General features: G+C 44.5%; 1 protein-coding gene across 5 annotated transcripts in view; it reads right to left on the bottom strand.

Moving 5' to 3' along the window:
- Positions 1-387: 387 nt before the first annotated feature.
- LOC117562627 (NLR family CARD domain-containing protein 3-like) overlaps positions 388-13609 on the bottom strand; it is a 58417-nt gene continuing 45195 nt past the window's right edge. For 4 of the 5 annotated variants that reach the window (XM_034240442.1, XM_034240443.1, XM_034240444.1 and 1 more), the window contains 7 exons: positions 8057-9860; positions 7812-7985; positions 7283-7456; positions 5674-5847; positions 5354-5527; positions 4038-4084; positions 388-1239 (listed from right to left, as the gene is read on the bottom strand). In XM_034240442.1, coding sequence (XP_034096333.1) covers positions 683-1239; positions 4038-4084; positions 5354-5527; positions 5674-5847; positions 7283-7456; positions 7812-7985; positions 8057-9860 — 3104 coding nt within the window. In that variant the 3' untranslated portion in view covers positions 388-682. The remainder of the gene's footprint in view (positions 1240-4037; positions 4085-5353; positions 5528-5673; positions 5848-7282; positions 7457-7811; positions 7986-8056; positions 9861-13609) is intronic. The other variant, XM_034240445.1, reaches the window with a different exon arrangement.

Here is a 13609-nt window from a genome sequence, read left to right as displayed (position 1 = left end):
AGCGTCACAACTGGACGCCACGGGACCCTGACCAAGCGTCGCTCCTGGACGATTATGGAGTGAGAGTGTGTTGGTGTGGAGTCTCTTTTCCACGGTCACGACTTCGAGAGGAAGCTGCAGCTTCTCTCTCCCCAACTACCTTCTGTTTGTTTTATTACCGTGCCACTTAATTAAAGTACCCATTTGAACCTTCTCAGAGACTACATTGGTCTCCTTATTTGAAGTTTCTCTCCTTGACGCGAGGACAAGGAATATCCTAATATAACCAAATCAGGTTGGTTCCCTGTGTGAGGCACTGTTGGGCCAATAGCCTGCATTATTATATCAAACAGTCAACTCCATGAAGTTCAGGAATACAAAGATCATATTTGTCACATTAATGTGGTCTTTTCTTTTCTGTAAACCTTTATTAAATTCAGTTACATGACATTACATTGCATTTAGCTGATGCTTTTATCCAAAGCGACTTACAATAAGTACATATTCAGTTACAATCGGCAAACACATTAGCAGCTACATGTTGCTCAAAGTAAACTTTCTTATTTCATACTTCACTTCACCATTTTGAGGAATAAAATAACGCTCTTGACTAAAAAGGCACAAACACTGAGCCAAATGTTAACTATAGTGAAGCCTCGTACACCACCAACGTTTAAACCCCAGGACAGGAAGTGGTCTCCTCCTACAGAGGACACAGAGATGCTGAGGAGTGATAGAAACTAGACCCAATCCCAAACCCAAACCCAGCATAGAGAGGTTCAGTGAATGTGGTTCTGAAGGTGTGGAGGTGAATCAGTCTGTCAGAGGAGACTCTGTAGAAGGACAGAGAGCCAGCAGGATGATCCAGATACACTGCTACTCTACCAGAGGAGGAGGAGAGGGAGGAGGAGGAGGAGGAGGGTATTTCTCTGTTATCGTGCCTGACATAGTAACCACGACGAGAGCAGCTCAGACTCCAGGACTGATCATGCTCTCCAAACACACAGTCCTCTCTCTCTCCTTTCCTGCTGCTTCCTCTGTAAGTCACTGATATATGAACCCATCCGCTCCACTCGACCTCCCAGTAACAGAGACCAGTCAGAGCTTCTCTGCACATCAGCTGAGGCCAGCGGTCAAACCTCTCTGGATGATCAGGATATGGCTGTGGCTCCTCCCACACAGATGTCACCGTCCTGTTGTTGTCAGACAGTTTGAGTTCTCTGTGTGCTGTGTTTGAGTCCAGGGTGAGTTCACAGGAATCTGATGAGAGACACAGACAGCAGTTTATCATCAGACTCACCTGAAGGCTTTAAACTCTGTTAGTGGTCTTTTCTATAAAGCTTCAAGATCAGTCATGTTTTAATGAATAAATACATTACATTACATTGCATTTAGCTGACGCTTTTATCCCAAGCGACTTACAATAAGTACATTCGGCCAGAAAGACACAACCTTGAAGAAAACAGAATCATAAAAGTACATCAGGTTTCATAGAGCCAAACATTTCAAGTGCTACTCAACTGGCTTTAGATAAGCCAGTCCTTTATTAGTATAAAAGTGCTTTGTTAATAGTTCTAACGCTCGAAGTGGAGTCGAAAGAGATGAGTTTTCAGTTTGCGCCGGAAGATGTGCAAGCTATCTGCTGTCCTGATGTCAATGGGGAGCTCATTCCACCATCTTGGAGCCAGGACAGCAAACCCACGTGTTTTCGCCGATGGGAACTTGGGTCCCCCTCGCAGCGAGGGCGCAGCGAGTCGTTTGGCTGATGCAGAGCGTAGTGCATGTGCTGGGGTGTACGGTTTAACCATGTCCTGGATGTAGGAAGGGCCAGATCCATTCGCAGCATGGTAAGCAAGTACCAGTGTCTTGAAGTGGATTCTAGCAGTTACCGGAAGCCAGTGAAGGGAGCGGAGGAGCGGAGTGGTGTGGGAGAATTTAGGAAGGTTGAAGACCAGACGAGCCGCTGCATTCTGGATGAGCTGCAGAGGTCGGATGGCACATGCAGGTAGACCAGCCAGGAGGGAGTTGCAGTAGTCTAGGCGTGAGATGACGAGAGCCTGGACCAGAACCTGAGTCGCTTTCTGAGTCAGCTGGGGACGTATCTTCCTGATGTTGTAAAGCGTGTATCTGCAGCAACGGGTTGTAGCAGCTATGTTTGCAGTGAAGGACAGGTTGTTATCTAGGGTCACACCCAGATTCCTTGCAGTCTGAGTCGGGGAAACAACTGAGGTGCCGATGTTGATTGTTAGGTCAAGAGTGGGACAATCTTTTCCCGGGAGGAAGAGCAGCTCAGTCTTGTCAAGGTTGAGCTTGAGGTGATGAGCAGACATCCACTGAGAGATGTCAGCTAGACAAGCAGAGATGCGTGCGACGACCTGGGTCTCTGAGCGGGGGAAGGACAGAATTAATTGGGTGTCGTCAGCGTAGCAGTGGTATGAAAAACCATGCGGGCTAATGACTGATCCGAGCGAGTTTGTGTACAGGGAGAAGAGGAGGGGACCAAGAACAGAGCCCTGAGGGACCCCCGTAGTTAATTGACAAGGGTCGGACTGAGACCCTCTCCAAGTCACCCTGTAGGTACGGTCTTTCAGGTATGAGGTGAGGAGGGAAAGTGCAGAGCCTGAAACTCCAAGTTCTTGGAGAGTGCGAAGGAGGATCTGATGATTCACCGTGTCGAATGCAGCAGACAGGTCCAATAGGATGATGACAGAGGAGAGGGATGCAGTTTTGGCAGTGTGCAGTTCCTCAGAGACAGCAATGAGAGCAGTTTCTGTGGAGTGACCTGCCTTGAAACCAGACTGGTGCGGATCCAGAAGGTTGTTCTGATTGAGATAACAGGAGAGTTGTTTAAAGACAGCGCGTTCAAGTGATTTAGACAGGAACGGGAGGAGAGAGACAGGCCTGGGTGGGAATTTCACGACGGCCACGACGGCCATGACCGTCGTTGCCCCGCACTTTGGCCGTGATGCCCTGTGAAAAAAAATGCAATTCACGGCCAAAGTGGCCTTTGTGCCCCTGTCAAAAGTTCCAGTGTAAACAACGCTAGTGAAGTCATACTAGTGCGCACAGTAGGATAGTCCCGTGTCTGTGGATCAGAGCGATTGCTCTGCTGTGATTGTTCCGTCAGACATGGCTGTAGGGGCCCGACAGCCTCCTCCTCAGCCGCGGGAGCAAGACAAGCACAGGTAAGCAAGTGGTTATAGAAAGTACTATTGATAGGTAATTACCATTGTATTAGCCTATTTAAAGTCGACTCGTTACATTTTGTCATGAAAACTAGCGATAGCTAGCTAGTTTGGATAGCGCTAACGTCTTCCCTTCAAGGGGTCTACATCTAGTGTTGCTTCTACAAGCTAGCAGATAGCTGTCACCTTTGAATCTAGTATTTTTCTTGCTAAGCGGTTTTGATATAATACATGACTGACTTATGTGGTTTATGGCTGAACTTATACGTTTAAGAAACACTATTGCTAATCAGCCATTTGTAAAACGACTGGTGTTGACGTTAGTGCTACACTTTTCAGTCATGTTGATTGACCAGCGTAATTTAACCAAACGGCCTTTGTGCCCTGTCATGTGGCCTTTGTGCCCTTAAAAAAAATGTGAACGGGAAGGCCAAATGGCCTTGCCCCTAAAATGACAAAATTCCAAGCCTGGACAGGCCTGTAGTTTATAACATCAGACGGGTTGAGAGTGGGTTTCTTTAGGAGAGGGTTTACTCTTGCCTCCTTGAGACTGTTTGGAAAGTGACCAGAAGTTAGAGAAGTGTTGATGAAATGGGTGAGAAACGGTAGAATATCAGGAGCGATAGTCTGAAGGAGGTTTGAAGGGATAGGGTCCAGAGGACAGGTGGTAGGGCGGGCAGAGGTAATGAGGGTAGGAACCTCACTTGGAGAGAGAGGGGAAAAGGAGGTAAGTGTGTTGGTGGAAGGAGGGTCTGGTGACCCAGCGGTGAGTAAAGGTGAGTCAGAAAAAGAAGAGCGAATATCATCAACCTTTTTAAAATACCACCTCCATCATCTGTGTCTCTCGAGAGAAGCTGACTGATCCACACTTACACTTCCTCACACCTGGTTTCAACCTCTGCTCTCCACCATGGTCCAGCCTGGAGGAAGAAACACAGTCAGGATGATTTTCTATCCAACAGAGTCCTAGCTGCTGCTCAGCCTGAAGCAGAGCTCAGTCTGTAGAAGAAGACCTTGATTTTTGACTTTTGCAAAAACACTTTTACATATTTAACAAATGTACATCTACTTCAATTCAAGTACTTAATTGTGCAAACAATTGATTCATTTAAAATACTAAATAAAAACAATCTAATACAAAGTGCAATTCTTCGTTAACAACTGAACATACAATGTCTTTATAGCACCAAGGTTGATTAACAGTGTCTGTTTATTAAATTAAGCTCCATCCAGACGGCCTTGGCCTCCTTCTCTGTTCTCCTCTCTCTTTTTCCAGACGGTCATGTTGGCCTCACCTGAGAGGAAGTTTAGGAGCTGCCACTTTTCCATTTCGTTTTTTTTTAGGCAGCCCCCTGATAAAAACGCTCTGAGTTAAAGAGTCTAAATAACAATGTTAAAAGAGAATTGTAACTTGTGAGTCTCTTGCACTCTGTAACAACATGGAAAACAGTCTCTCTAAAACCACAAAATGGACATTTGTTAAAAACAGCAGGATTAATAATGGACATAAAAGAATTACAGGCAATAGCACCGTGTCCAATTCTCCACTGGAGGTCGGCAGTACGTTTTTAGAGGAGGTTTGTATAAAACCCTCCACTGTGGGCCAGATCCGCTTCCTGCACCCAGTATGGTGCTCCACGCAGTGTCCTGTCCTTCAGTGCATTATTATTAATGCTATTTATAATGTTCATGTAAAGTGTTTTCTTGTCAGCTCTGTGTATAAAAAGGAGGTAGCCCACTTAAAATAAACATTTTGAAATCAGTTAAAAACAGCAGTATCCAGCCCCCGTTACTCACGCGTCTGAGAATGCAGCTGGTCACATCTCTCCACACCAAATCAGCCGGCCGGTAAGATATCTTTGTAAAAACTGTATTCTAAAGTTGGCTGTTCGGCTGGCCAGGTGGACAAGGCCCTCCTCCCTGGATAAAACAGCACCCCCTGTTGCACCATGTGTAGACCATCCCAAATAAATCTACCATTTATTTTGTATTGTGGATTGATTGTCACCGCCACCGTTAGGTACCACCCCCCCCCCCATCAACAGCAGCAGTAGCTGCACGGTCAGAGTCCGATCTCCTAACCCTGAATGGTTGTTTCCATGTAATAAAACTTGAAGGGATCCATTTGTTTCCTAAATCAGGCTAACTCCCTAAAAGATATGAGGAACCTGCAGTCTGTGTGTCCATACCTGAGTGTCTCCAGTCTCCAGAGTGGATCCTCCAGTCCAGCAGACAGCAGCTTCTCTCCTGAGGCTCCTGGATGATTGTAGCTCAGGTCCAGCTCTCTCAGATGGGAGGGGTTGGAGCTCAGAGCTGAAGCCAGAGAAACACAGCCTTCCTCTGAGACCAGACAGCTTGCCAGACTGGAACCAGGGAATATAGTAAACTGAGTGTTTTAAAAAGTCACATGAGCAGGAAAATCATACAGAGGTGGACCATCTTCATCAACATGAACAAAAAGATGGATGAAAATAATTGAACTGCTTGAAAATAAAAGCTGAACTCTGACCTGAGAGACTTCAGTTCACAGTGCGGACTCTCCAGTCCAGCAGACAGCAGCTTCACTCCTGAATCCTGCAGGTCGTTGTTACTCAGGTCCAGATCTCTCAGACTAGAGGACTGGGAGCTGAGGACTGAGGACAGAGCTGCACAGCTTCTCTCTGACAGGTTGCAGTAAGTTACCCTTGAAAGAAATTAATAAATGTGACAAAATTCCTTTAATATTAAAAGTGATTGAGTGCAAGGTTTCAATCATACAATCTCTTCTAGTTCCTTTGCCATATGCTACCATCTGTTTGTCTGTGCACGTTTGTGTTTAACAATCAGTCAGATATGTAGATAATTGAAACCATCTGTCTTAAAATACAATCTGATTTTAACCATGGTTTTGTGGTTTATTGTTTAGATCAGGGGTGGGGAAGCTCCGGCCTCCGGGCTGTATATGGATCGCGAGACCATTTGGTACGGCCCTCGAGGTAATTTATAAACACACGCAAAAAATTAAAGAAATCTCGACCGCAAATTAATTAAACAAGCGAGTGCCTGTTTTTCCTGGCCAAGGTCAGGGTCCTTGAACACAACACGAGCCTAACGTTTCATCACGTGGTATAGGTCTCGTCTGACAGGTGTGCAGTTCTGACGGAGAGCACCAGAGCGCCACTCCGGGTCTTCCACAAATTGCAGTACCCATAAGGAGCCGTACACATGCTGCAGTTCCTGCGTGGCTGTGTCTTTAGTTGAAAGCCCAGTGGTCTGTTCATCTGTCATACTGGTCATACAGTCAATAACTGTGTTGTTATTAGCATCTGGTTAGCTAGCTATATGCTAACGAATATAAGAAGCTTTTTCTACAACCAGTGAGGTAAAGGCACATCTTTATATGATCATTATAGTTATAAAACAATAAGAGAATAAAGTAAACAGGTATAAAATATTATAAGACAGTAAAAAAAAGTTGTTATTAATAAACAAGAATACAGTTTGAAAGGAGAGTGATTTGTAAAATATCCATAAAGAAAAATAAATCTGCTTCCAGTTCTGTTTCATCTGGATGTTGAGAGATGTATCCATATATCTCTTCATGTTGCTCTCAAAGTGCACCAGATTGATGCTTTCAACTTCAACATTTAAAAAAAAATCTTCCCTGGGGAGCATACCCCCCGGACCCCCCTAGAGGAGGTTAGGTCCCCCCCCACTTAAATCATGTTCACATGGATAGGAAACTAAATAGCACACATTTTGTGTCCATATCTTTCTGTTTGGGTGGTCATGCCACACCGTGCACGTGCATGCGCGAGTCATGGTGAGATGTCTGGATTCAGAGGTTGCTTTTTCTTTGCACAGCATGAAGGAAAGGCCAAATGAATGGGCTGTGATTTTAGTTTTTTTAAGCAAAGATCAATAATTTGTACGGCCCTCGGAGGATGTTTTTTAAAAAATTGAAATGGCCCTTGAGAGGAAAAAGGTTCCCCACCCCTGTTTTAGATGAAGAAGAAAAACAACATGCCAAAGGGAAATCGAAATATATCATTATTGTATTTTGATAGAACTGGAAATGAGTGGATATAAATGGCTGAACAAAACCACTCTGACAGTTAACATATCAGCTGAACTCTGACCTGAGAGTCTCCAGTTCACAGTGTGGACTCTCCAGTCCAGCAGAAAGCAGCTTCACTCCTGAATCCTGCAGGTCGTTGTTACTCAGGTCCAGATCTCTCAGACTAGAGGACTGGGAGCTGAGGACTGAGGACAGAGCTGCACAGCTTCTCTCTGACAGGTCACAGCCAGTTAACCTTGAAATAAATTCATAAATATGACAAAATGTCTTTAATATTAAAAGTGATTGAGCACAAGGTTTCAATCACTTTTAGTTCCTTTGTCAAATTATACCATCTGTTTGTCTGTGCAAGTTTGTGTTTATCAGTCAGATACATTGAGATGTAGATAATTGACACCATCTGTCTTAAAATATAATCACAATTTGACCATGGTTCTGTTGTTTATTGTTTAGATGAAGAAGAAAAAAACAACGAGCCGAAGGGAAATTCGAAATATATTATTATTGTATTTTGATAGAACTGTAAATTAGTGGATATAAATGGCTGAACAAAACCAATCTGACAGTTAACATATCAGCTGAACTCTGACCTGAGAGTCTCCAGTTCACAGTGTGGACTCTCCAGTCCAGCAGACAGCAGCTTCACTCCTGAATCCTGCAGGTCGTTGTTACTCAGGTCCAGATCTCTCAGACTAGAGGACTGGGAGCTGAGGACTGAGGACAGAGCTGCAAAGCTTCTCTCTGACAGGTTACAGTCACTCAGCCTGGGGAAAGATCAGATATTAACAAAGCAAAATATTGATTTATCTTATTTGTTGTTTTTATCTCCACTTACAGAGCTTTCCTGGAGGCTTTGACCACTGGCAGCAGCCTCAGAAGAGCCTCCTCTGAAGCAGAGTATTTCTTCAGGTCAAACACGTCCAGATCTTCTTCTGATGACAGTAAGATGAAGACCAGAGCTGACCACTGAGCAGGAGACAGATCCTCTGTGGAGAGACTTCCTGAACTCAGGTACTGTTGGATCTGCTCCACCAGAGAACGATCATTCAGTTCATTCAGACAGTGGAACAGGTTGATGCTTCTCTCTGGAGACGGGTTCTTTCCTATCTTTTCCTTGATGTATTCAACTGTTTCCTGTTTGGACACACTTCCTATCTGTGGTGTCAGCAAACCTCGTAGGAGAATCTGATTGGTCTGCAGTGAAAGACCCAGGAGGAAGCGAAGGAACAAGTCCAGGTGTCCGTTTGGACTCCGTAAGGCCTGGTCCACAGCACTCTGGTAGAGATGTGTTAGTTTAGGTTTGGATCTGAACACTTTAAGCAGCCGGGAGTTTGTTGGTTCTTCTGCCAGCAGGTTGACTCCAGACTTGATGAAGGTCAGATGGACATGAAGAGCAGCCAGAAACTCCTGAACGCTCAGATGGACGAAGCAGAACACCTTGTCCTTCTGGTACAGTCCTCTCTCCTCTCTAAAGACCTGTGTGAACACTCCTGAGTACACTGAGGCTGCTCTGATATCGATGCCACACTCTGTCAGGTCGGACTCATAGAAGATCAGGTTGCCTTTCAGCAGCTGCTCAAAAGCCAGTTTTCCCAGAGACTTGATCATCTTCCTGCTCTTTTTGTTCCAGTGTGGATCCGTCTCAGCTCCTCCATCATACTTGATGTTCTTCACTTTGGACTGAACCACCAGGAAGTGGATGTACATCTCAGTCAGGGTCTTGGGCAGCTCTCCTCCCTCTCTGGTTTTCAACACCTCCTCCAGAACTGAAGCAGAGATCCAGCAGAAGACTGGGATGTGGCACATGATGTGGAGGCTTCGTGAGGTCTTGATGTGGGAGATGATGGTGCCGGCCTGCTCCTGATCTCTGAATCTCTTCCTGAAGTACTCCTCCTTCTGTGGGTCAGTGAACCCTCGGACCTCTGTCACCATGTCCACACACTCAGGAGGGATCTGATTGGCTGCTGCAGGTCGTGTGGTTATCCAGAGGCGAGCAGAGGGAAGCAGCTTCCCCCTGATGAGGTTTGTCAGCAGCACATCCACTGAGGTGGACTCTGTGACATCAGTCAGGATCTCAGTGTTGAGGAAGTCCAGAGGAAGTCGACACTCATCCAGACCGTCAAAGATGAACACGACCGGGAACTGATCAAACCTGCAGATTCCTGCGTCTCTGGTTTCAGAGAAGAAGTGATGAACAAGTTCCACCAAGCTGTACTTGTTCTCTCTCACCACATTCAGCTCTCTGAAGGTGAATGGAAATGTGAACAGGATGTCCTGGTTGGCTTTGCCTTCAGCCCAGTCCAGAGTGAACTTCTGTGTTAAGACTGTTTTCCCAATGCCAGCCACTCCCTTTGTCAGCACTGCTCTGATTGGTGCATCTCTTCCAGGTGAGGCTTTAAAGAGGTCTTCTTGTCTGATGGTTGTTTCTGGTCTGTCTGGTTTCCTGGATGCTGTTTCAATCTGTCTGACCTCATGTTCAGCATTGACCTCTGCAGACCCCCCCTCTGTGATGTAGAGCTCTGTGTAGATCTGGTTCAGAAGGGTTGGGTTTCCTGCTTTAGCAATGCCCTCAAACACACACTGGAACCTCTCCTTCAGGGTGGATTTAAGTTTACGTTTGCAAACTCGAGCATTAGTTTCTGAAAAGACAAATAAACCCTTTTTCAACCAACAAAACGAAAGAGCGCAACTGCAATATCGGAAGCTGCAATCATCATTGTGGCTACACACAGATGAGTGAGTTATAAGTAACTTATTCTGGATTAATTCTCTGTAAAGTAGTGAGATTTTAGGATGTGTGACAAATTCGAAGTAAATTAGGGGAGGGTAAGCCTATTTGTTATAGCACCACCACATTTTTAATTGGGGTCATATTTTATATGAAGCATTTCCACATCATTTCGGGTTATGGTTCCAAGTTTAATGTCCCCTAGGGATTTTACAGCTGACAGCAAGTGTAGCAAAAACAGTTACCCTATGGGTTGGGCTTAACCTGTTAAGTCCGAGGGTTACAGCCGCTGTTACCTTGTGCCCTTAACTATGGTTGTGTGTGTGTATGTAAATGAGCTGTGCGGTTCCTCTGCTGTCAGTGGCCGTACCGACCTCGTAACATCCACGGTGATTGGACGGACGTCACCCAATCCCCGCCCGCTTCTGCCACGTCATCCGGGGGAGGAGCATAAAGGCCGGACACGGACACCATTCGGGAGGCTCTGTATTTTGGGACAGACGCCTCAAGCCTCGCATTGTGACATTGCCATATTCTGTGATTCCTTAGACTGCCTAGCAGTGTGTATTCTGTAGGGTTCTGTACGAGCACACTGATTAGCAGTGTGTCATAGTATTCTGGGTTTAGTGTAGGGTTTGTGTGTGTGTATTGCGTAGATCCAGGTTGCTTAGCTCCTGTAGAACCGCATTTAGATTATTGACATTGTGAAACAGTTTAGACCCAGGTTAGCTTAGCGCCTGTAGATCAGCATTTGTGAAACTATTGCTTAGACCCCGGTGATTAGCACCGGTTGATCAGCAACAGCTGTGTTTCCACACAGCTTCCTTTTGTTTAGTGTTTTGTTCCACTTTAGAAGTGAGGTACGTTCTTTCTTTTGTAGCATACTGTGCAACTCTCTTTTGGAGTCCTTTGTTGTTAAACCGTAACAGTTTAGTCCGTTGTTGGTCCAGGCTGTTTGTGTGGATATTATTGTGTTCAAAGTTTTGGTTACAAATAAACCACCGGTAACAATTACCAATTCCAAACTGGTCGTGTCGTGTCCCTTTGTACCCCTAGCCAAGAGGGAACGTAACACCGAGAGTCCCCGGTACCGGGGCCCTCCCTCAACATCTTGCAGGAAACAGTGTCTGAGGGCATCTTAACATTTAATAAACTATGAATGTTTTATATCCATGTAACGGGAAGAAACTCATCTAACTGATCATTTTAATTAATTTTTCCAAAAAAAAAACACAATGCTAACGCTGAGCCTCTGAATTAGCAACGAGCGAAAAATGCTAACAGAATACTGCACCGAAACTCACTCATAAAACCTTATTATTTATCCTTTCTGCACATCCAACCCAACGATTCACATCGTGAGATGACACAGAATCGATGGGTATCTACATTACCACTCAATGATACGAACTCGTGGCGATAATAACAAGAACAGACTCAAAACATGTAGCGCTAGGTAGCTAAAAACGCTAACATGGCTTACCTGTGTCGTTGTCTGGTCAAAAGTGGTCTTCAATGGCATTACAACGATAACAACGCTGCTGAAGTTAATCCAGAGGTTCATCCAATGTGTCTGTGTCCCTTTGAAATGATTTCTGATAATCCATAAGCAATAAACCTCCTTTTCTGTTTCCAGATGTCAGAGCAAGAGATAGGTTCACTCTGATGCAAACCTGCATGCGCAAAGCCCCCACCTTTTTTTTTATTACCATGTGTGTGTGTGGGGAGATTCCCCTTCGATTACATTGGCTCTAGCGGTTATAAAGAGATGTAATTCGTGAAAATCGACCAATGGGTTCCAGAGAAAGGGTAAAACCCCCATTTCCACCCAAATGACCCCAGAAGTGGGTTTTCTTTGCTAAACCTCTCTAAAAAGGTCAAATATCACTTGTTTTGCATCAATCTTGATACAGGGTACTTATTATATGTTGTACTTTGGATTACTAAAGCTTTTAGTCTACCTTAAGGTTAGTTTGCACTATAAGTAAAAAATAATTTTTGGACGGACACTATAATTTACAGTTTTTTACCATGTTCAATCTGAATTTTCTTTAAAATAAAAAAATATCTATATTGATTCTGACTTTTCTACATCCAACTCACAGGTTTATCATTACTTTGAGAAAAAAGATTATTAATTTAATCCTTTTAGAAGGGAAGATATGGTCATTTGTTCTGGGAATGTCATTTTTCGAGCCTGAGACCTGAAAAACAGGTTAAAATACACGGCTCAGACTATTTCCAAACACATCCTGAGGAGACACCCACAAACATTATTTAAGATTGGACAAGTCGTTAACGTGTTGTGTCTATATCAGAGATGGGGACTCGAGTCTGTGACTCGGACTCGAGTCACACTTAAATCGCACACACAGAGACTTCAGACTTGACTTGGACTCCTGCTCAAAAGACTTCGGACTCGACTTGGACTCGTGTTTTGGGACTCGTGAACAATCATTGTGTTTTCTATTTTTGGCGTATTAAAGGTGGGGTAGGTAAGTTTGAGAAACCGGCTCGAGATCGCTAGAATTTGAAAATACACAACCGGAGAAAATCTGCCACTTCCTCACAGAGCCCCTCCTCCAACACACACGAACGCGCACATGACCAATGAGGGCACGAGATAAATTTGTGCCCCGATGGAAGGCTGACAGGCAGGTAGGCCATCCAGTTACTTTAGCCGGGCCGGCTATCGGGATGTTAAGAGCATTCCATGGAATATAACAACAAGTGTATCTCGAGCCGGTTTCTCAAACTTACCTACCCCACCTTTAACATTAACATCATGGTAACACCATGGCGACCGGCGGCACACCTGCAGCTGTACCGCTTGTAATTAGGTTCAACTATAAAAAACTTCGAACAAAACGCCGGCGGCACCAACAAAAGGAGCGCACACTGCAAAGTCTGCAATATTAAAATCAAGGATGCTGGTGCAACAACGTCAAATGTCATCAGGCACTTGAAAACTCACCCGGAGAGGTCAGTCACATTAACGCATATGGACGGTTAGCAAACATGTTTAGCTCAGCATCAGCTATGTAATGTTAACTTAGCTTGCTACTAGCTTTGTAACTGAATATTTGAAAAGATGAGTGAATGTTTGCTTGTCACACTTGTTTGCGTTGAGTGGCGTTGACATCCAACTCTTGACATGACATAAAAAAGGTCGGTAACGTTAATCATTACGTTCCGCTGCCACCATCTACTGGCTAACGTTAAACGTAGAAAAATACATAGTTACATACATAAATACATCTGTCGGTTTATAGGCAGGTTACAGGTTTATTGTTGACCACGTAACGTTAATGTTACAGGTTTATCAGGTTACCATTACACTGGGTTTGAGTGAGAGGATAGAGGAATATGTTTATTTATAGTAGACTTAAAAGATGTCATTAGAGACCCAGTGTAATTAAACAATACGGTTGCAGAGGTCAAACTGGCCAAATGGCTAGCCTAGTGAATGTTGAAATGTTACCAGCCACTCAATAGATTGCCATTGTTATTTGTGGCTGGTGCGTGCAACATACAGAACCAGCCACGTGCATGATTTACCAGCATGTGGCTGGTAAATGGTGTTAATGGTAGATATCTCTTTTGGAACAGGTCATGTTTTAATATCACCAGTTCAGTATATTTCAGATAATATTGCAGCAA

This window comes from Gymnodraco acuticeps, unplaced genomic scaffold (assembly GCF_902827175.1).
Source record: "Gymnodraco acuticeps unplaced genomic scaffold, fGymAcu1.1, whole genome shotgun sequence".
Classification (NCBI taxonomy): Eukaryota; Metazoa; Chordata; class Actinopteri; order Perciformes; family Bathydraconidae; genus Gymnodraco; species Gymnodraco acuticeps.
The sequence above is the reverse complement of the archived record's forward strand: the minus strand, read 5'-3'. Positions and strand labels throughout refer to the sequence as shown.